Source organism: Argopecten irradians, chromosome 10 (assembly GCF_041381155.1).
Source record: "Argopecten irradians isolate NY chromosome 10, Ai_NY, whole genome shotgun sequence".
Classification (NCBI taxonomy): domain Eukaryota; kingdom Metazoa; phylum Mollusca; class Bivalvia; order Pectinida; family Pectinidae; genus Argopecten; species Argopecten irradians.
The window spans coordinates 28,046,184-28,070,810 of NC_091143.1; the positions used below are offsets into that span (position 1 = coordinate 28,046,184).

Here is a 24,627-nt window from a genome sequence, read left to right on the forward strand (position 1 = left end):
TCTGGACAAACGTTTTCAGTATAATGGAATCGGTCAGGGTTCCCTGCTGGATGTCTTTGGTGTTGTGGACTATTTTGTTGGCCATATTTATTATCTTATTTACAACCAAAGTCAGAAACAACCCCCACCCCCCATTTTCCCCTTAAATACGATTGTTGGGGGAGTACGGTATGTTCACGTTGTGTCTTCTGTAAAAATATGCCCATTTTATAGTGCAACCTCATAACTGCCTAAGACACCGTATTGAACACTCGGTTACATTACACTGGCAACGGGCTGAACGTCTGATTTTCATATTGACTTTCTATTGTGCTTATAGAAAAAAATAAGTTGTTTTAAACAAAATAAAATGATTAAACAACCGATTTCACATAGTCACGAGGTCCAAGAAGATAATGTTTAAAAACAGAATAACCACAATATGTTAAACCCTTGAAAACTTTATAAAAATGTGTTTCATTTAACACGTCCCTTTATAAACTTGCTAGAAAGATTACAAATGCAAGATTATTCCTCTGAAGAACTTAATGTAAGATCAGAAATAAATAATATCAGAACATGAATCCTTAGATTCATTGCGTACAACAAATAGCTTAAATAACCTTTTTTGTTGACAAAATTTAATTGTGTAAATTATCCTTCAATTCATTATCTGTTTATAAATTACAAATAAGTAATATTGCAAATTTCGTTTTTTTCATCTTACCTAAAAAGTGACATGTCGTGTGAGTAAATTTTCTGTCGAGACGTGATGTATTTATAAACTGTCGTATAATCAATAAACAACAGCCAATCCAAGGAGCTCCGAATATTTGCTTTCCGAATCTTTTATGTCTCCATGCGGCATTAGTGTGCAAACCCCTAGACAAATGTTTAAGGCAAAGCGGGCATGACATGTTCCACATTCTAAGCACAAAGATACAAATAGGATATGACAGGTCGGAGCCATCCTTGTAAAAAGGTAAGAGAGTGTTGATGTAACCCGTTAAGGCTCAAGATATCAAACAAAGATACGCAAAGGCATTGCTTTTGTAACGATATAGTGTCAATTGTACTCTTTTATTAAAGATCTGACACTTTTATAAAAGGAGAAGATACGTGACACAAAAATATGACGTAAGTGTATTAAATATTACAGTACTTTAAACTAACTTTCTTTGGTGCGATTTACATTCGCGTTTTTTTTAAATTTTTTTTTATCTCTTATTATTAATAAAAACGTCAATTATATTCAAAGCGAAAAAGCGAAAGTTAAAATTTGTGAAAATTTGCGAAAAAGTGGGTTTTCAGTATGTCATTAAAAGTGTTCAACTTTATATGTATGATTGATTCATATTTCATAATTTTATTTATCTAAACGTTTGTTTGTTTTTATTGGGGTTTTTTTCCGGTTCTTATGGGTTTTTTGTTTGTTGGTTTTTGTTTTGTTTTTATTTTAATTTAATATTGAGTTCTAGGAAAATGGAAACTAATCATCTTTGATTGTCGACTGATTTCAAATGTTTAACTAAAGAAAACATTCTGTTATTATATTTTAGGTGTTTTGAAGCTTTTCGGAAAATCAGTTATATGAAACTCACAAAAACATATTAAACTACATTTTTACATTGTATTTAAGAATGATGAAGGATATAAGGAACATAATTTAATTTAGTGGTATCTTTCTTTGAACTTACAATATGCTGTAAGAATGCCGTTAGAAAACAGGATGATTTTAGTGCAAAGGTGACAAAACAACAGGATTTGCATTAAACATGTCACGAAGCATTCATGTATGGATTGTGAACTTCAAAGAAAACCGTAGAACACATCGGCGTTAATTATCCTTTTTTCATATTTCTGTAAAACTTGTCCTACATTTGATGATATTTTGTTCATACCAATGCAATATACAGGGTCTACATCTCCTCTAAGTTTAAATGAGTAAGACTTCTTGCAAATAAAATGTGATTTCTGTAGTTCTTGAATAGGATAATATTGGTGTCTTTGTGGTCGTCCTGTTGTTAGACATGTTGTACATTATGATCACTCAATCAAATGAAATATGGAGACTAGTAGTCAAAACTAATTTCTAGAAATCAAGTTTACCTTGAAAGAAAACAAATTCTAACAGTAAAGAAGGACGCCAATGATTTGAATGGGATCAAATGTCTGTGCAAGGGACAAGGTTCATTATTCTTATTCGTGTGTTTTTGATGCGAAAAATAAGAGATATTATTAATTTTGTTGTTTATCTAAATTTCCACATTTTTGCAGCGTGGAACCATAATGTAATTGTACATCGTTATATCAGATATCACCTAAATTTATTTTTCTATATATATTTTTCACTTTTAAATTTTAAGGTAGCCAAATGTGTATTTTTCCTATTTGTAAACACGCAGTATGAACAAATAAAATGACTTCCACGTTATAATCATATTACAATATATGACAACCTCGCTGTAGACAAACACTTGAATTGACCTTGACCTAATTGGCGGGACAGCTGTTGGTTTTGGTAGACATATATCAAATTAAGAGGCTTACCTTAAGATGTGGTAGACCTGTATCCTTTATAGAAATTTATTGTTTATCGACGTATGTGAATGATGTCAGATCTAAGAAAGATACATTGTTATATTATCTTTACTATTGATAAACAGGACGGGTCTCACAGAGTTGATTGAATGTCCCTAATTTATTCACCAAAGATATCGACGGATGCCCATTGTATGATCTGCTTAATTTCAATGTTCAGTGTTTCACACACACACACACACACACACACACACACACACACACAAAAAAAAAAACACCGAGATCTACTATTATAATTGAATTACTACAATTGAGTTAATTTTTAAGATAGTCTTTTGGCAAAAGGGGATAGCATGATTTCTTTTAAAATCTAGTTAAAGGCACTTAATAATAAAAGCTGATTTCGTTTTACGTTAGAACGAAATCGTGTTTGATTGTTGTAAAGCCATATGCAGAGTCGTATGCGATTTTCTGTAATGATATCATATATCTAAAGCATTAAATATACCGACTCTAGAAATCATATTAACAATGCAATTCAGAACAATAATTAAGATAACTGTGAAAATAAACACCGTGACAAAATCATTGTGGGTTATATCAGTTACTATAAAGGGGGTAAAGGGGAACTAAAGAATACCACACTGTACGCGTTGACAAACTTTTTCAGAGGGCAAACCCGAAGCCCGCCATTTTGATTTTCTTTTGTCTTGCTCATGGACATAGCCTGTTACTGTCTGTCTTGTGACTCTTGGAATAGAAAAAAAATCCCAAAAGTACAATATATAAAAGATTGACTTTTAATAATTGTGGTTTTTTTTGTATTTGACAGGTTCAATAAGAAGGATGTATAATTCCGTGTGAAGAACGGAATGCACGTATGGACGGTTATGGGGAATCCCCGCCTCGTCCGCCTGGAGATGGCGCTGCTGATCATCTTAGCAGTCGTCAGGGGTACGTACCAAATTACATCATTCCTAAAAACCGAAAATCACTTTGTTCGTGTCATAACTGAAACAACCCAACTGTTATAGCACTTTTAGTTGAAAATAAAAGATACATCTCATAGATTAATTATAAGTTATACAAGAAATTATAAATATATACATACAATGTACATGCTTGTAAATTAATCACCATAAACCGTTAAAAAAACGAAAACGAAAAAAAATTGAGGCGTCCTACATTCTTCAATTATCACCTAATTTTCAATTCCCACGGAACACAGTTTTTAACCGTATGGTTTTCTTATTATATTCTGGCTTTTGCAATTAAACTTTCACAATGCAAATGCATATACTGACTTACTTCAGATATTATGTTAAACTGATATAATTAAAACAATAGAATTCAACAAGAACTGAAATAACTTAAAACAACGAAATAGAATGTAGAATGTATCCAATCTGTAATTGATGACGTGACGGCGTTGTCTATAGAATTATGTCGCATAATGATAGTAACATTGGTAAAATCGTCCGAATAAAATATCAACATGTCCCATCCTGTTTCATTAACACCGGGAAAATAAATTTTCAAAGACGATTTGATTAAGGTAAGGAATGGCCCTTTAAGATAGAAACACTGCAGTAACTTTAATGTAAATTCAAAGATATTATCAATATTTTAATGTAATTGTTTCATGTTGAAGCCTTGTCTATCATAACTGTTAATTTGTATTGACATTTATTGTTTGTAGCCTAAGCGCTATTTCACACACCATAACACTCATTTGATGCTTCATGGACTAAACAACACGATATAATTAATTGTTCAAACAAAGCGATATCTCCAATATATCAATTTCATTATATCTCAGGAACTCAAGTAATGAATGAAGACAATTTTATGACTCGTGCCCAATCTGGGCCTCGAATCACGATCTACGGTACACAGTTGCCTAACCAAACATCTGTGCAGCTTACACCAAATGATGTTACAATGATGTGATGATCAACCCGACATAACCTGACATAATCAGTGACAATTCGCAAATCATCTTATTTGGATACCTGGATATATAATCCTCGAAATGCGTATATCTAAGTAGAGTTAGACAAAGCATATACTGTACATGGCACAATGTATCGAGGAGCTAGATAAGTATAAATGTCTTTGAGAGATGATCTTTAACTGAAATGGAACCCTGACGAATCCCAAGTCTCACAGAACAAGTCTTAACACGCCGTTACTGAATATGTTAAGTCGACATATATAACATCATTAAAAGTGATTGTCATAGTTTGGCGCGTCTTTCTTTGATGGTTAGTTGTCCTTAACAAAGACTTTAATCTTACTAATTGGAAATTATCGAGCGACTCGAGTTGTGACATATTCTAGTGAGTGATTGATTAAAGATGCTTATTGTGCTTAAACGACTTTGTATACATGTCTGAAGTAAATGGGATCTTTACACCATCAACCATTACACCTTGGCCCTGCAGGTAGGGCGTTAGAATTGTACCTGCTGTCCCTATTGCATGATCGTAAAAGGCGACTAAATTTAGGATCTTATCTTTTCTCTTCTTCCTAACTGACTTTAATCTTTCCTAATGCCTCCCTTGGCACCGCCTCACTTTTGGCCTTGGGTTGAGCGTTCACCCCTGTGAGGAAGGCTCTGGGTCCTGTCCCCTGGCCGAGACACACCAAAGTCTATAAAAGTGGTAGTTTCTGCTCCTGCTTAGCGCTCAGCATAAAGGGAGTGGGACGACTGGTTAGCCCGTTGTCGGTATAATGTGACCGGGTGGGGTGTGTTGCTTGGTGTCTTCGACGGCATGCTTCAGTGATATAGCACTATAAAAAGGGCAAAAGTTCCACTATACAAGAAGACATAACATGAATATACCGCAGTCTCTCAAAACATGTACCTCGCACTACATTCACGTAACACACCGCATACATGGGAGGCCGTCCTTACATGACCATAGCTGTTAATAGGACGTTAATTAATCAAACAAACAAACAAACAAACCCGCCCACACTTTTATTTAAAACGTGCACTCATAAACGCATAATTTCACGCTTCAGTTACAACTAATATTGAGCAAGCGAAAGAGGAATGATGAAGATTTCTTCCATAAACATATGACAGCTTTTAAATGACTTTTAATTCCAATTATTGATTACCTTCTCAACTTTATCCTTCTATAGAACCACTGCGATACTTTAATCCGTTGAATATCTATAGTTCATTGTTATGAAAAATGTCATACAATGTGACATAGTATATGCCCTCAGGTGTCTATGTTGATGCTTTACTGTCTAGACCTGCGATGAGAATAACGCTAATTTATTAACTTCGCCCATTTGGAAAATTCATATTAAAATACAAACACAGATATTATGCATTGAAGGAAAACATGGCGTTACTGCCATGAACACAAACAATAATGTAAACAACTAATTTTGCGGGCAGATAGAAACCGCGAGAATAAAATGGCGCGAAAATGTGCCAAGCATAGGTACAGAAATGATATCGCAAAAAAGTAGAGCTAGGTATGAACAGGCGAAATTAGTTAATAGTGTCATTATAAATGATTGCAAAATTTTTCAATGACATTAAATGCAATATCTAACTTAAACAAATATTTGGTATTAACTGTACGATTCGGATTCAAAATTTATTATAACTTCTTTGGAAAAAGAAAATATTCCAACACAACGTGTATAGTGTTGAAAATAATACTTCAAACCTCTCAATATATAAATTGAATAAAGAAATAAAGCTTTTAAAGAAAAAAACTTATTGGTGTTGCCGCATGGTACTGTAGCCCGATTTTCACAGTAAAAGATGATATTTTTTTGCGGTTTTTTATTACTGTTTTTGCGGGAGACGAGAAATCGATAAACAAACATTCGCCAGGAAGTTGTTTCTACAGCATCTTACGTAGGATTGTTAACAGGTTTGAAGTATAGATCGCGAATTTAACTCACGATAAAAAAATATTGTTAAGCAAAAACCGTAAAATAGAGTCGACACGACGTTATGAAAAGAGGTTTGTTTACAACTTTAGCTAATATTCACTGTAGCAGCCTTTTCTGACAACAAGTACACACACTAAGGGATCATTTTCTGAATGAATCATTTACACAAGCATCGACCGTATCTAAAAATCCTTTGGATATTAGTGTCAAACTGTCTGACAGATACTTTTATTATTTTAGTGTGCTGGAACAGTAAGTTCGGCAAACAGTGTTATTGTAAGTTGATTCTGGCATCTGTGACTGGTTTTATCTAATCATTATACAAACGTATACTATTTTCTTTTACTCAGCTTTCCAATTAGGACGGTTTTTATCCTTTGAGATAACAATAACATAGTATCTCACATTAGCTCTAAATATGGCCACCCTTCCTTTGAACAGTCACGCTGTATTGCTATCAATGTAGATAAAAGAAAAGACGGCACAAAAGTTGACATAATGAACATAGTAAACAAAAACAGTAATAAAAAACAGATCCGATAACCCTAACGCTGATTTCACGAATACACACAGTTAACACCCTCCCCTCAGAGTTATGGAAGGTCGGCTTCCCATGTATGTGGTGTCCTGTGTGTGTGAAGTGCGTGTGTGTGTTTCGGGAGACTGCGGTATATTCGTGTTGCATCTTCTTGAATAGTGGAACTGCTGCCGTTTTATAGTGCTATATCACTCAAGCGTGTCGCCGAAGACACACGTAGATTACTATTTTGTAAAGTCATATTTAAAGAAATTAAATTCATATTTATAAAGTCATATTTAAAAAAAGTAAAGTTTATATTTATAAAGTCATATTTGCCATTCGATGAATTATACAAACATAATAAATCATCGAAACAATCTAAAATGCTACAATGGAATTTGGATATGTGTTTTGTGTATATTATGTAAAATGTGAAGGTTACAATAACTCTATCCACCCAAGACCTATGTCATCGTGAAACTGTAGACAAGGAAAATCTTATAAAATTCTTCATTGATTAAATATCATACGAGATAAACATTCATTTATAAATGCTTGAGAACATCAAGTGTATTCAATGTTAATCATCATCCCTTATATTGTTGGTCTTTGATGTTTTCCTGCCACCTTGAAGTAGTCAGATTACATTTTTGTAACTTCATCACACTCTAATTGTCTAAATGAGTTCTTAATGATACCGTATATCCCTTACAATTTATCTATGTACCTCATTATGATGTGTATGTTTCTTATCCCCCTGTACTTTTGCGGACAGAGACGCTACAGGGTACTAACGAGAAGCGCCTCCTACATTACCTGTTTATTGAGAAGCACTACAACAACCTGGAGCGGCCCGTGGAGAACGAGTCCCACGCCATTCAAGTCTCATTCAGCGTCGTACTACAGCAGATCATTGACGTCGTATGTACTATCTAATGATCCTTAGGTTTTCAACGTACAGTTAGCTATTTATCAAATATGAATTTTTCCTGAGGTTCATATGGTGTTTTACCGCCCTGGTAAAATTAAATAATGACCGAGGCCGTAGCCCTAGGTCATTATTTGATATTCTACCAGAGCAGTATAACACCATATGGACGAATCAAATGTCCTTCAGTATTATATTTGATTAGAGCATAACTAGTATTGTAGATTATTATACCTCAAATGAGAATCCTGCATTCTGATTGGTCGAGAGATATCTGGTATTTTACACTATCACATGGCAGTAAGAATTATAACAATATGAGACAATAGACACGTTCGTAGCAACCCCCTAACAAGGGGTGATAGTGTATTTTTGGCAGTGCAAAATACATATGCACTCGTTTTCTTTTTCGACGCCATCTTTGTTTTTTGAAGCGACGCTTCAAAATTTATCTGGAGCTATTTAGTAATAGATTTGCCAAATCAGTCTGTTTATCGATATCTTTTTTTCAAATTAAGTACGGAGTTTTCCGTTTACACCTTTTCGCTTACCGTCTAAGCGCTATGTGTTGGTTTTGATTAATCTCGTTGGTGATTAGGTGAACGAAAGACATGCAATTACAAGCGTCTTCGTGACGTTGCTAATGTTGTAAACAGACAACGGGACGAAACCAAAATTCAATGAGTTTAACAAAATCGTTAGGCCTAAGACTTTAACAAACGCAGGACATAAGACAACAAGAATATTTCACTGAATGCTTATTGTGAGAATTCTTTTTAACAATGCAATGGTAATAAGCGCTATTGAGTAGAAGTTGATATGCTATTTTAATGCTGGCGACGGTGAGTTTAATACTTTTGCTAAAATAATTAAATTTTTTCAAATGATTGCAAAAAACTAGTTTTGTTTCTAGACTTTTGGTATGATAAAATAAATACTCTCTGCATTAGAGGGTGACAGTGCCTAGTGTCACCCCTCGGAATATCACTGTGTTCGCCTCGGGTGACAGTGATATCCTCGGGGTGACACTAGGCACTGTCACCTTCTAATGCAGATAGTATTTATATAATACTGACTACCTGTATAGTTGCTTTATTCGCGGGGATTAATTTTCACTATATTTGCGTTTAAGTAAAGTTCCGCAAATAAATAACCACAAACTAGTTAGATATAATGAGAAATGTAGCTTATATATGTCATAAAATGACAATTGTGTGAAGATGTTTTTACTAGTATAAGTATCAAAGTGAAAACCGCGAAACTTTCTCCGCATGTAAGTTGTACAGCACACAATGTTACTTGTTAGATGTAATACAGCATGCAGTCGTCACTTTACATTCGACAATACCTTAATTCTAACAACACATCCTCCCATGGAAATAATCAAGTACTGTATGTGAATTTGTGTATTTTTAACATCGACTGATAAAGTGATTAGGCTGCAAAGTAATGTGATTATTGAACATTTCAGGATGAAAAGATGCAGATCCTTCATTCTAATGTATGGTTAAACATGGTAAGTTAAAATATACAGCAAATGTGTTCAATAAACATATTTTAAATTTATGATATCATATGCAGATGCGTAGAACTTCAATAAGTTGGATTTCTCGAAATGTCGAACATATCGGACGGTCCAGATTGTTTTTTCTCCAATAGCATATATCATTCTAGTTATCTAAACATATCAGTCAAACGATGAGTCGTAGTACAATGGAAAACCCCTACGTAGCACTCATCCACTACTGATGAATATAATACCAGTTTGTAGTACAACTTCATTCACTAAATAGCCACGAAAAAATCAGTACATAAAGTGCAATAAAGCCGTGATGAAAGTCGGGCTACAACAATTATGATATAATCAGACAATAACTTGATGTGTATCTTCCGTGTCTGGTGGCGGATATGATGATTAAATATACAAACATGAATAAATTTCTCTGTGTTTATGTTCTTTTGCACAGAAATGGAAAGACTGTAATTTGATATGGAACCCCGAGGAATTTGGTGGAATTACATCAATTAGAGTGCCCGCAGCGAAAGTCTGGACACCAGATATACTGATGTACAATAGGTAATGTAGAGGATAATGGTCCACTCTGTGATACTAAAGAGCCATTGGATTCTGGTTACGTGATATGGTCATGAACAAGGTTAATTAGTATACAATATTTCCGACGTTACACTGAGGCCCGGTGTACGGCGAGTCACACTGTAGGCTTTTGTTACTATAGAGTAAGTAGGTTACTAGGCATAGGTGTTTCTATAACAGTCCAAAATCACCAAGTTTAGGATATAGCGCTAGTATTACTTTTCCAACAATATTTGGAACTTTGGCTATAATTATATAGAATGGCAATTGCCACTTTTAATATCACAATCAAACTTAGTGTCATACCCTCGATTATACGAACATACCGCAGTCTCCTAAAACACGCACATCGCACTTCACACATGCTATACACCGCATGCATGGGATGCCGTCCTTAAATGACCCTGGCTGTTGATAGGACGTTAATTAATCAAACAAACAAACAAATCTCGATTATAACAAAAGCAAGGACGTTAAGCATTAACGATATCAACCAATCATCAAAGCATCAACCAATCATCAAAGCATCAACCAATCATCAAAGCATCAACCAATCATCAAAGCATCAACCAATAAATCAATTTGGGTTCTATCACAGGTCAAGTTAAGAACAAGGTTACATTGACCTAACTGTAAAATGTTTCGTGTGTTGATATATTCGCTTAGTCACCTTTCATACTAAATTTTACTCTGTATTTGTATCTATAACTTATTTGTTTACATGTCAAGATTTGCACTTGTTGATATTTTTAAAGTGTGCGGAAAACGAGGATATATGAATCTAAATACTTCGGAACATCAAATGTATCCAATGTAATTCCTCAAAGTGTATGCATTTGATGCTTTCCACTTTTACAGCATTTTATACTTCACAAGTGTTCGTGATGTAGGTCCTTATCATGCTTAGAATACACCAATGTTAACAAAGAAAAAACACTATCGATTTTAGAGGTGCATGTTATAGAAACATACATTGAATCTGATACGAAAATTGATTCAGTTGTAGATAGGACACATGGTATTTTAAATTTCGGTATATATTCAAAAAACCATTTTATATCTGTATTTTGTTGTTCTAGTCAAACGATTGTAATATTGTTAATCTTTTTTCGCAGAAATTGGCTGTCGAAATTCAATATTTATTGTGAAATAATAAAAAAAATCCTATCACATTCAGCGTGAATATTTTCACATGTGGATATCCCATAAACTAACAAATGAATCTAGCTAACGCAGTCAGTTTGATTTTGTTTCAGTGCTGACGAAGCGTTCGACGGTACCTTCCATACTAACGTAATCGTCTATAGTGACGGCAGATGTTCCTGGATACCGCCCGGAATGTTCAAGAGCACATGCGCAATAAACATTGCATGGTTTCCGTTCGATGAGCAACGATGTGATATGAAGTTCGGGTCGTGGACACACCCTGGTCAGTTGTTAGACTTACAACTGGAAAGTGACAAGGGTGATACTTCAAGTTTTATCAGGAATGGCGAATGGAAACTGCTGGGTAATTGTTAAATATTGTTTTTGGTATAACAATACGGTATTCCTCCGCACGACTACCTCAACTAAATTTGTTTTAAAACACTTCAATTAGCTTCATCGTTAAAGGCCCACTACCTATCCGGAGCAAAACATAAAAGTTTCTTAAAAAAGCATTAATAAAGAAAATATATAAAGATGGCCTAAGATGAGGTTACAAAACCAAACATATGCCAGATTTCCTGCGTAATATTTGATAACAATGGAGTCTTTTCGCTGTTTTGCCGTCCGATGAAGTGATATTCATCTACCGCGCGGTATTTAGGACGACGGCGGGAAACATAAGACGACCCGCGTTATAAATATATATATATATTTTAATCAAATTGTTCAGAAGGTGATGATACATGTAAGTTAATAACTTTTGCTACTCTACAAAATTATCGATCTCGTTTTACATCCCCATTTTTTATTAATTGAAGCCGTTTCGGAAAGGTAGTAAGCCTTTAAGGTATATGAATAAAAGTATATGTAAAACAAAATTCAGTATGATTTCACTTTATATCAAATAAAAAGATAATTGCAAATAAAAATAAATAATTGTGCAAAAAATAGAAATGTGTAATAGTTGCCTTCCTAAGTGTGTCAGCTTCCTCAGACTCCATTAACAGACATTTTTTTGAAATAACTGAAAATTCAATGACATTGAAATTCAATTATAAGATTTCCCAAAGTCTTCCGCTATCGTAAGCGATATATATTTCCAGGCTATAATAGGTAAATCAACTATTTATGATCCGCATTACCTAATTATTGTTTATCTCTAGGTGTACCGGCAGTGCGCAGCGAGCGACATTATGAATGCTGTCCTGAATTCTACATCGACATCACATTTACTGTTCATATACAAAGACGGACACTTTATTACGGCTTCAATATTATAATCCCATGTGTCCTGATATCGTCTATGTCTCTGCTACTCTTTATGCTACCGCCTGACTCGGGTGAAAAAATATCGCTAGGTAAGTAACATTGTCGCACTGACGCTTGAATCGCGTGTGGCACAAAATGTTCACTTTTGCAGCCGAAAAAGAACATAATACTCATAGCATGTTCACCAATCCTATGTAATGTCTTTGTTACTTCAAAAAACTAAAATACATCCACAATGGTACTTTATTGGCGATCTTACGGCCTATACTAAATAAAGAGTTAGTGATTTGGAGCTGAAACGAAATATGATAAAACTCGTTTATAACGAACTCAAGTGGATCTGAAAACGCGTTACACGTGATTTATTGTATAAGAAGAACGAATGGAAATAAATTGTATCTGGATCTGGATACATTTGTGTTTTTTCCAAATGAACAAAAAAGTTTTTATTTTAGGAAAATATTATAGCATATATATACTATATATGGTATCCAAAATACACTTTTTGAACATTTCAGATAGGGTTATGAGTGTCAATGAATTTCAGCAAATTTTGTTATATTACAAGGTTATGTTACTGATCGTGTATATCATATAATGCGTAGTCAGGCAATATTGTTTGTTTCGTTATTCATGAACATTAATTTTAACCATGTTCATGACAACTTTACTGTACGCAGGAGTACCCAAAAGAACATTTATGAGTTAAAGGCACAACACTAAGCCAACTGCACTTTTTTCAGGCTGAAAGTGCGCAACACGTACATTCACTTTAAAAAATACAATAGAGTAGGATTCAATAAGAGAAATTGCTCAATATCGTCATGTCAATCCGTATAACATAACAGGGTATAGCAATGTAACAGTGTATAGCAATGGTCTGTCAGTCGAAATGGTGTAGTTCTGTCGGTTTCATTACATTGTCATAAACATTGAGGGACGTGCTATCTTATGATTTTAGAACGTTTTGATTTTCATATTGTAACTGGGTTTTTTTTTAATTTAAATCATTTTTTTTTTTAAAAGTATATTTGAATTTATATCAATTTTGGGAACCTCAGTTAAAAGTATATTTGAATTTATATCAATTTTGGGAACCTCAGTTGTTTTTAAATGATACATACACTATGCATTCTTTCAAAATGTATCAAATGATATTTTCTATTGCGTTTTTGAAGGAACAATCAATGTTATATATAATTTATGACTGGATAAATAACATTTGCATTTCCGAACAAAAAATCTATTACCATATATTCTTAATAAGTTAGTGTTGTGTCTCTAACTCTATTTAGAGAAATAATTTAGTTGTGTTTTTATTTCAATAGATACGTGTGTCTAGCTAACAACATAGAAATGAAAAAATGTATAATTTATTCATTTTTTTTCTCGAAAATAAATGATTTAGATATTGTTTTATTTTTCAAATGTAACTTCAATAGATTTGATTAAATTTATGGCACTGGTGCTTAGGAACTTATCTGTAATGGTAGCGACACATAATTGCAGGTAGACAGCGGGCGAAGGGAGGTAAGTCTATTGTAGACTTCACTTAATTTTGCCTTAGATATTTATTTCTTTACAACAGATTCACCAACGACTGACAGACATTTGCTTATTCTTGTTGCTCACTCACGTTACAAATATTATATAAATATTAAATATATATAGCGCTCTAAATAAATAGCAAATTAACAGCGGATAGTATTAACATTAGCGTACAATATAAAATGATACAGTAGTCATTATTTTGTCGGAATACTCTAGAATGCAGTTCTTCAAAAGATATTTTTGTATTAAAATTATTCATTATATAACACAACATCCAATCCAAATCAATGCTTTCGTAAATTTTGTTTCATTATTTTGATCGACTAAAAGACTTAAAAGATGTCGGTTTGGTTTCTAAAAATTATTCTTTTTCATTATATATTACATTTAATATTATATCTATAGAACTTTCAAGATTTCTAATTATTATAAACTTTTAAAAAAACACAGAAAAAATGCGTATTTTTTTTTAAATTACCTTATGTCTTAGTCACATAAATTACATTTAACAACAGTTTAATTAAAATACATTTGATCTGGGTCCGGATTTAACACCCGATTCCGGACCAGAACTTAACTTCATCAACCACAATTGCAATGTTGTGTGTGTTTCGTGCTACTAACTCCATGATGTTGCTAACAACGCTTCACCTGCTCTATAAACCCTATAGCTGCTATCCCAATTGTACATGTGTCTGTACGTTTTACTAACACTTGTACGTGTATGTTTATCTCATGTTTCTCTCCCAAAATATATGCATATATCTATTGTTTTGTACAAATTGTCTTTTCTGCAATTTTCATTGAATATCAATGATATCTAAATGGAATTCTACATGGACATTTCTTTTTCGTGCGAATAGTTTCTGATGAAATAAGTCGGCCCTTTGATTGATAGTAATCCTACATATCTGCTTCCTCAGGGGTTACTATCACTGTCACTATGCCATAGCAAAATTGAATGTTCTGTGTGCCACAATAGATGAAACAGATGTTTTGGTCCTTTGATTGAATCAAATAACGGTAAACTGTACGGCTTTGAAGTAGGATTTCTTTGCTGGTCTGTGACCTTTTTCTTCTGATTTGTCTTCATCTTTACTTTTAAATAGTCCAAGAGTGTACATTACGTCAGTGACAGTAAGTCCTTGAGGATGTGATATCTGGTAACGATGCACATTTTTTCATCATGCACTTTCGCCTAGCTTCTTCACAACGTGTATACTAAATAATATTAAATCATCTTCCATCTCATGATAAAGCTTTTCGTCATTATATTGCAGCAGGATTAGTTACGTTTTGATATAATTAAGGTATTTTAATTTAAGTTATTTGCTATTGTCCTCTTGTATGCCCAGACCGACCCCAGGAGCGTTACCTGGGAAAATTCCACCTTACAAAAATTGTAACAATACCTTAAGGATATATGGCTACGTTTAAACTTGTTTTGCCCAACTGTTTTCAGGTGTAACAATCCTGCTATCCCTGATGGTGTTCCTACTGCTCGTGGCTGAGACTATGCCTCCGACTTCAGACGCTGTACCACTGATAGGTGAGAAGTGTCAAATCACAATATACAGATGTCTTCATGCTCATCCTAAAAACCAACTGTTCATCGGCGACTTAATATTACATTTTTATACATATGGGCATATCATTGTCATAAATATTCTAATTATACCAAATTGCTGTTTTCTCACAACAATGCATTTAAAATATTCTTCTCGCCTGCTTTCGCGGAATCTATCGCATGACCTAATGCAGTATCGTACAATATCAAGTATAGCGAGAAATAGCGGATAATAATTAAATGATTGAAATGTAATTTAAACTCATTGTGCATTATGTCATAGAAATTTGAACTACATGACAACACTTGATATATAAATCAATGAAGTAATAGCATTAACTCCAGGAAAACGAGTATCATGTGCACATACAAGTGTATTAAGTAGTTTATAGAATTGCTGTATAAATGCATTCAAACCTACCTTGAAAGTAACTATGCTTGGTCATGTAAACTAACTCGAATTTAAGGATCTAAATCAGTCTACGACATATTGACTTTTCTTCATAAGATATAATCAACTATATCTGCTCCTTGATATATTTTCTACATGTTGGTTGTTGGTAGTTTTAATATTTCAACTAAATTTTATGGTTGATAATATATTTTGACTTGTATTATACCTTAAACGTATATATTGCAATCAATCTTCCTTTAGCACTGTCCATGCCTTGAATTTTACGATAAAATTATATCTATTTTCTGGTATTTTTCTACAGCAATAACATTTTTCTGACATTGGTTTTGGGTAATAATTTCCTTGCAACAAAATGTTACATTTTAAAATGTAATTTATTTTCCAGGTATATATTTTTGTTGTATAATGGTGATGTGCTCACTGTCTGTCATGTTTACTGTCATCGTGTTGAATTTCCATTACCGAGGACCTGATACACACCGTCTTCCGGACTGGGTAAGTCCTGTTAACAGATAACTTACACTACCTTTCAGTGCCATCAATAGCGCATGTGAAAGATTTACGAAATTGACGTTCTTCTAAATATTGTGTATCTTTTGCCTCTACATGTGGTATTTTAAAGTTCCCTATGTTTATTGTTTATTAGTTATGGACCTTTGTTAGGTTTCTTATGGTGCAATGACGTAGCCCATTGTCATTATTTGATATTCGATCTGGGCGGTAAAATACTAAATAGGCCGAATTAAACGTTGAAACAACCAACTAAGTAAATAATGGTATATAAATAAACCAGTTAACTTCTGGAATATTATGACTATATAGATCACCTGATTCATTGTCATTTCAGGTACGGAAATACATCAACGGCTGGCTAGCAGCAGGACTTCAAATGAAAAGACATACCCGAGATCCGAAAGACCTCCACAGAGATATAGTTCAAAGGTCAAGACTGCGTGACGTGGTGCTGCAGGATCGGCAGTCGCGTAGCTTGCTTCCAAACGTTGTGGAGACGGATGAGGATATCGGACTAAGATACGAAAATGGATCGTATTCTGGAACATCCGGCGTGAAACGCGAGGAGACATCTTTGATGAATTCACAGCGATGCGAATTGATCTCCATTTTGAAAGAACTAAGAAAGATAACTATTCGTTGTAAGCGGGAGGAGGAAGACATGGAAATGAGAGGTGAGTGGCGATTCGCTGCCATGGTGATAGACAGATTGTGCTTGTGGATCTGCGTCACATTCACGCTTGCTTCCACGATGGGTGTCCTATTTTCCGCGCCACATCTCATTACGTAGTGGAAAGGATCACGATCACATAATCGAAGATCACGTGATCGTGAACGATGTTAAACAATACTTACGAGATGTTGGGATTATTACATGAATATTTTTATTTTCCGTGGAATGTATATTATGGTAGAGAATTGAAAAAGGAGTTATCTCCCATATAATGTTCACTGTTCACTATTCTGCTACTTCAGAAGTGGAAAAACGAGTTATCTCTCTTTTCATATTCACTGCTTTAAAAAGGTGACGAATATAATTATAACAGAAATACACAATCATTCTTACACTGATAAAAAAGCAATATGAGAGATTTCTTGCTGAAAAGTCGAAATTCGCGTTTAACTGGGATAAATTATTGTGTATCTTGCAATAAATGATAAGACACCTTCCTCCTTTTCACAGCCTGGTTGTTCTGGTGAAATATATTATGTAGGGCTTACAGATTACAAAGTCATGTTATGGATCATAAAAACACTTTTACAGTCCATATTTTCGATAACTCTCTGATCACCATGTATAAACCTTGTGTCATGGTTGTCCCAGACATTCTTACCAATGGATGTTGTTTAGAATCACACAGTGAATAAATGGATATTTTTATACATATACAATGGATTGATATGACTTTCAGGATTACATGGATATAAATATAGCGTCAATGCTCATATGATAATATGTATGCTTTGTTGTTGTACCTCTTATAAAAACTCATTTCTTGTGGAGTTTTTGGTTATTTCGGTTTGTTCATACTGTATATAAATGCATAACAAGGAGATATTATTCAAGACAATTTCGCACATATCATGTCACTCACTAGAGTGAATAGGTGGCCCTAATGGTCTATCAGTTTTATGAATAGTGTGTGGTTATTTAATAATAGGAGTTGTTGGGTTATCCAGTGTAATAGGATATACCTGTTATAGCTGTCCGCATACCGGCAGTGTATGTCAAGTTAGGTTATACATAATTATCTTCAGATATGTAACTTTCCGTTATGCTTGTTTTAATTTTGTAATTGCTTAGAAATGCTTTGTATTGTGAATCTATAGTGAATCAACTTTGAGACAATTTAGTTCTTCCAAACTAAGCACACGTTGACTTTATCCATTAAATTTGATACATAATAGAACAAGAATACTGTAAATATATTTTGTGACCGGATTCGGAGGGTAACCGCTTTAATACTAGCATCATTCAGAATTGTGATGTGTGACCTACTTTTAGATGTTTTGATAATATTTTTCAAATCAATAAGATACCTGAAATAGGCATTTAAATTAATTAATAACAGCATTATGCACGAGTGTGTGAAGAATAACAAATGAATATATTTTGGGTAGTCATAAGGATTATTATCATGTATACTGTCACATGTATACTGATTCGATTTAGAAAGTCGGTAACATATTTGATATTGACTTCAAATCAAACCATATCATAGGTTGTATACATGAATTGTTCGATTGCTGCATAAAGCACGCAATATTCTTAGAATTCATAAGGTAACTATCAAATAAGCATTACAGACATGTCGTAATGTAACAATGATTTGCTATTACGTTTATACTGTTAAATAGGTTTAATGATTTCCATCATTGCAACCATCATTGTAAGCAACACTGTAGCATTATTCATATTATAGCGAAATGTTATGTATGTACGAACAATAACAGATGCATCTTTACATACGGAACGAAGCAGGTGAGCAGTCATTTTTAACGAAAAATTACATAATGTAATTTTTTTAATTAAAAAAATCCCAGTAATTGAAATATTATTTATTGTTGTATATTATGTATATAAAGCAGATTTGTTAAAACAGTTATTTTGGTGGAAGTTACATTTATTTTTGTGTTTCATGTGTAAATCGATTTATAACATTAGAATACGTATTATGATATGTATTATTTCAATTATTTTCTGATAAATGCATATGTTACTTTTGCTGTTGGGTCGTGTCATCTATTCCATGTTTTCACAAAAACTATTTGTATAAATGTTCGTGCATATTAAACGCTCATACCATCAATCCATCTTGTTGTATTTATTTAAATGTTCACCGAGAGTTGCGTCCCTTTAAACATAAAATAACATGTTGAATGAAAAGTACAACATGGATAACATCTGTATCTTTCATATAACATTCTCAGAGAAAGTACATTGAACTATGAAAAACACATTTATACATACTGTTGAATAAAACAGCGAAATTCGGCGACGACAATTATAACATCAGAGATTATAGACGGAGCTTCATTTACATTATGTATTCAGTTTCTTAAGTTCTTTTGTAATGGTTTTTTATTCAAAATTTGATATTTTAAATATTCCAAACATTTCTTCATCATTCCCGCTGTCTTAGAAATCATTCAATGGTCCGGTGAAATCGGTAAAACGATATTTAAGACAATCATAGTATATAATACTTGAAGAATGAAATTTTACAATTTTTCTGGTAGCTTTTAGATACACTGTATCGATTTTTCAAAACACGAAATCGTATTTCTTACATACATGCAATGACAAAATGCATGAACAAAATAAAATGCTCAATGCGTACACAACCAGATGGAAATCTTTACATGTGAAATTATTTCTCTACTATTAAGAAAGTTGAATATAATAAACAGATACACATATGTCAGAATATTAATTTTTATTTAATATTTTGGTATACTAGTATATAAGGTGGTATATCACCAATAACATCAAAACAATGTTTTTACATGTACAACCTTACTCCAAACAGTCATGCCAAAAAAAGTCAAATAATGTCTATAAAATGATCAGGATTAAATGGAGACAGATATTTAGATAACGTCGATGCGAATAAAGTTGAACGTCCATCCTATTCCTTCTTTGTCTGTTACACACTGTTCACAATGCAAAATCGAATATCTCCTAAAAACACTAACTGTTCTTATTGTACCAATAATTACTTAGCTAAGTATTTGAACACATCTCGTAATATACACGAAATCACATGCGTAAAACGTTGGTGGTCTCAATTAAGATTTTTTGTTACAGATCATCTGTTAGATGATATGAGATCAAACATATGTAAAAGACCATCGTCTACGTTTGATAATCCCCATAAATGGTGTTGTATTGAAAAGGTACTTTGTAATGGTTTTCCTGCAGAAAGTTTCAATAAGACAACACTTTAATATTGGCTTCCATGATGCTATCACAGGGAGACAACGCAAACTTACCACACTTGCTCAAACCACGTATACAATTAGTACTTACACAGTAGATATGTTACGGTACCTATTCTTTTAATTAAACTAAGCTATTGATAGGATGTTAAGCTGTTTAAAACCAAATCAATCATATGCATTCACAAGAGTTGTAAGCTAGCAATGGTATGCATTCTGAAATACACCTTAATCAAACTTCACGGAACAGTTGTCTATCATAAATGTTATTTTCGGCATCAAAGTATATTTCTCGCTAACGTCATGATATGTTACGCTCATTCGGATGTTTCGTTAGAAGTGGTCGTTTATAGGTCAAGGTTAAGTATTTTTTTACGTGCAGAAGTTTTTTTTCTTGTGCTGATTCGATACTACACACCTCTTAAATACGTGTTAGGGAAGTCACCGGTCATAAACAGTCCTGTTAACTGACTATGTGTACTCGCTTTGATGCTCTACATTTGTGTATCCCTCAGTCTTTTACACCAACTCAAAACATCTTTAATACACATCTGTTTGTCAGTGTCAGTCCTCACCTCGCCTGGTTCGAATAATCATCCCAGAGTCCTGGTTTCAGGTATGATATGGATAAGGTACGTTACGTCACTAACAGTACAATACAATAGGTTCTAATATGTTTTGCAGAGTACTCTACCAATGACCTATATGCAACACAGAACCAAAGTCATATACAATTGTACCGCTGAATAGCACCTCACAATGGGCTCAGACAAAATACCCATCAATTATTTCTGATTTAAAATAACGTCACGTTGAACCTATAAATCGAAGATTCTGTAAACATACACATTTTAGCGATAATGACTTATTGCGGTTAATATAATTACGCTTAATGCATTTTTGTACGCCGTTGTGTAGCAATTATTGCAAATGTACACATTCAGCACTGCGTTAACAAATGAGGCCAATTAAAGAAAGAGTTTACGATGATCAAATAAAGTCAGATTCTTGATGGAACAAAATGTTTAGTATTTAACAATTGCTTCACCAACGACTTCGAGAGGAAGGTAAAATTCTATATAGTATTTAACAATTGCTTCACCAACGACTTCGAGAGGAAGGTATGATTCTATAGTAAAAAAGAAATATCACATGGCCAATATCATCTAGAACATTGAATAAAACCTTCTCCATTCAGGGCTGTGAAGAAACTAGGACCGAGTGTTCCGGAAGGGTTATTATGCACTGCTTTTTCCAGAACTTTCAAAGACTGTATTGTGCTATCCCACTGGATGATACGAGTGTGTGTTTTGGGAGACTGTGGTATATTCGTGTTGTGTCTTCTTGTATAGTTGAACTCCTCTCTTTTTATAGTGCTATATCAGACTGAAGCATGCCGCCGAAGACACCAAGCAATATACATCACACGTTTACATTATACTGACACCGGGCCAACCAGTTGTCCCACTCCGTTAGCGTTAGGCAGGAGAAGAAACGACCACTTTTATAGACTTTGGTAGAATAATGCAGAAGGCATAGAATTGTTCACATCAGAAATTAAAGAAATACCAATACTGTTAAATTGTAAATAAAAGACATTGTTCAAATATAATACATGTATTACAACAAAAGCACATAAAATGATTAACAAACAGCAGTACGTTACCATTACAATTCATAGTGAGATGTTTTTTGTAACTTTGATATTCCGACATTATCCTCAATACCAGTCAATCTTATAGTATAAAGATTTTGTAACTTTGTTATTCCGATTTTTTTTTTCCACATCTTATAGTATAATTTTTTTTCAACTTCGTTATTCCGATTTTTTTCACATCTTATAGTCTAATTTTTTTTGAACTTCGTTATTCCGAGGTTTTTTTTTTTTTGGACAATGAACTCGTTCTGCACCGCCCGTCAACAAATAAACAATACAATGTATTCAAAGGCTCAACATTTCCCGTCATTGATGCCGCCATTTTATCCACCCTGTCTAATACTGGCAGTGCTCATGGTGACAGACCAGAAGGGCAGAGGCGAGAAGAAGGCGGCTGTAGGCGAGATAATTTTCGATTTAAATTCTGACAGTTATGTAAGGCCGGGTTCCCACACGCAGTAACAATGCAAGTTGCACGAACCGTAATTCCCCAAAACAACAACAATATACATATTTGCATTTTTTCATCCCTAGCACATCAATTCATGCTGTTTTCATAATACAAAGTATTTCGAAGTTACATTTCAAGATAAAAAATTTGAAGTAAATGGGTAGCTTCACATTTGTTGACAAAGCTACTACTATATATAGGGACAAATAGATACTGTATATTGCATCTGATATTAGGTGATCATCCTATACATGTACATGTAGCAACATTTGATTACCTCTCTACATTTAACGTTTACTTACATTTTTATTATACTTGATTTTTATGTCTTGAAAGTTATTGTACATGGTAGCAACTGTCATGATTCCCTTAATCTAAAGTGCAATACATATGCTTGCAATGCAACAAGCCTTGGGCTCTCTTTATTATATAATGAGGTGAACTTTGTAATTAACGGGTTTGCTCTGTACCAAAAAAATATCGCAAACTGTCAATGTGAAATTGACAAATGCGTAGTAAAGAAACCAACCAATGTAGTTTACAATCGCCTATGAAATCAAAAGAGGAAAGATGAATTTGTACATTGTTTTATATACAAAAACTAAATATCATACAATAATACAATTGGCTATCATGAGGAAACTTCTACAAGAATCATGGAACATATTAACAGAACTGTTGCTTTGTGACAGAGGTACGGAAAACGTATTTATTTTGGAAGAATCAAAATTAGTTCAGTATTGATGAGGAATTATGAATTCGCGTCTGGGCAAAAATAAACATGATAATGCCAAATAGAAAATGCTACTCGTTTAACCATAATTTTTTACGCAAAACTAGCGCGAAAAGCGCTAAAATATTATTTTATTGTAACTCCTTCTGCTCGTTTTCTGTTTAAATGGCTATGCGAAATATGTTTTCTGCACTGTTTCAATGATTTTTTTTCTTTGTTTGACCGAACCAAATTGACATGTTCATAAACACTTCGTATTTTTGTTTTGTTTGGCAGGAATAATGGCTGCATGCCTATCTATGCGCTAATATATGTTTACTGGCACAATACACATCTGTTCTGTATGGTGTAGAGATTATCATTAAACAAACTGTAATTATGTAATAGCTTAACCAAGGTATTGTCTTGGCCACATCTGTTCATATATGATATTGCTGAAGTACAATGTTGTCGTCAGCTGCAACTTTCCGGATTGTATGTTTATTTTTAATGCGCAGTCCGAGAACTTAGAAGACGTCAACTGTTAACATTTCCACCCGCGTAATATGATTTCTCCTTCCTTGTGTATGAAACTGAATAAAACGAAAACAAAATCAGATTCAAAGAAGCTTTCAAACGTTGTTTTTCTTGTGTAACCCCATTCAGATATTCCTGGGACCACACTCACTGTCGTTATACCCGCATCTGGACAAGAAAACTGACCTATCTACAGAAAAGATTGCAGATAAGAAGAGATGTCTTACTTTCATCAAAGGACCACACCACCTGTCTCATTTTTTGTTGCACACAGAATCTTCAGACTTTCTATGGCATAATCCACGGGACAATAAACCGAGAGCGATACGTAATTACTGAGAATGGAATATCTCTAATTGTTCCATTTTCACAAGCTAAATAGCATCTGCCCCTTTAACCGGATAACTGGAGTCATCAGTAAAGTTTGAGACGCTCATTATCCTACAACTCATAGGTTTGATATGCTTCGACAATCACATAATGTTCGAATTTTACTTTGAACGAGATAAACTAGATTTTTAACTACATGTGATTGTCGTTTAGCTATCTAGCGTCAACTAATCAATTTCTTCTTATTCAAGGCCTTATTCTTGTTAATTACGTCCCAGATTGAAATAAAACTCATTTTTTGCAGTTAATTTCAGGGTTTTTTTTCTTTCTTTTATTTATCCTTTTTTTAATTCGCTGGTTATTGAATCTGGCTGTCTCATACAGATGTTTCCCCATTCTAAATGATCTATAAAAGCTGATTTGAATAGACATGTTTAATAGTTTATCGACAATCAACTGAATCATGTTGACATAAGCCCAATTTATTAATTACAAGGTAGTAGATTTACATGAATGGGCATAACACCCCCTCATCGACTTTAAAAGCAGA

General features: G+C 33.7%; 1 protein-coding gene across 1 annotated transcript in view; it reads left to right on the forward strand.

Moving 5' to 3' along the window:
- LOC138333550 (neuronal acetylcholine receptor subunit alpha-7-like) overlaps positions 1-19,247 on the forward strand; it is a 42,912-nt gene extending 23,665 nt beyond the window's left edge. The window contains exons 2-10 of the mRNA XM_069282001.1: positions 3,353-3,474; positions 7,740-7,885; positions 9,364-9,408; positions 9,860-9,969; positions 11,244-11,497; positions 12,300-12,494; positions 15,419-15,505; positions 16,324-16,433; positions 16,786-19,247. Coding sequence (XP_069138102.1) covers positions 3,393-3,474; positions 7,740-7,885; positions 9,364-9,408; positions 9,860-9,969; positions 11,244-11,497; positions 12,300-12,494; positions 15,419-15,505; positions 16,324-16,433; positions 16,786-17,241 — 1,485 coding nt within the window. The 5' untranslated portion in view covers positions 3,353-3,392 and the 3' untranslated portion in view covers positions 17,242-19,247. The remainder of the gene's footprint in view (positions 1-3,352; positions 3,475-7,739; positions 7,886-9,363; positions 9,409-9,859; positions 9,970-11,243; positions 11,498-12,299; positions 12,495-15,418; positions 15,506-16,323; positions 16,434-16,785) is intronic.
- The last annotated feature ends 5,380 nt before the right edge of the window (positions 19,248-24,627 follow it).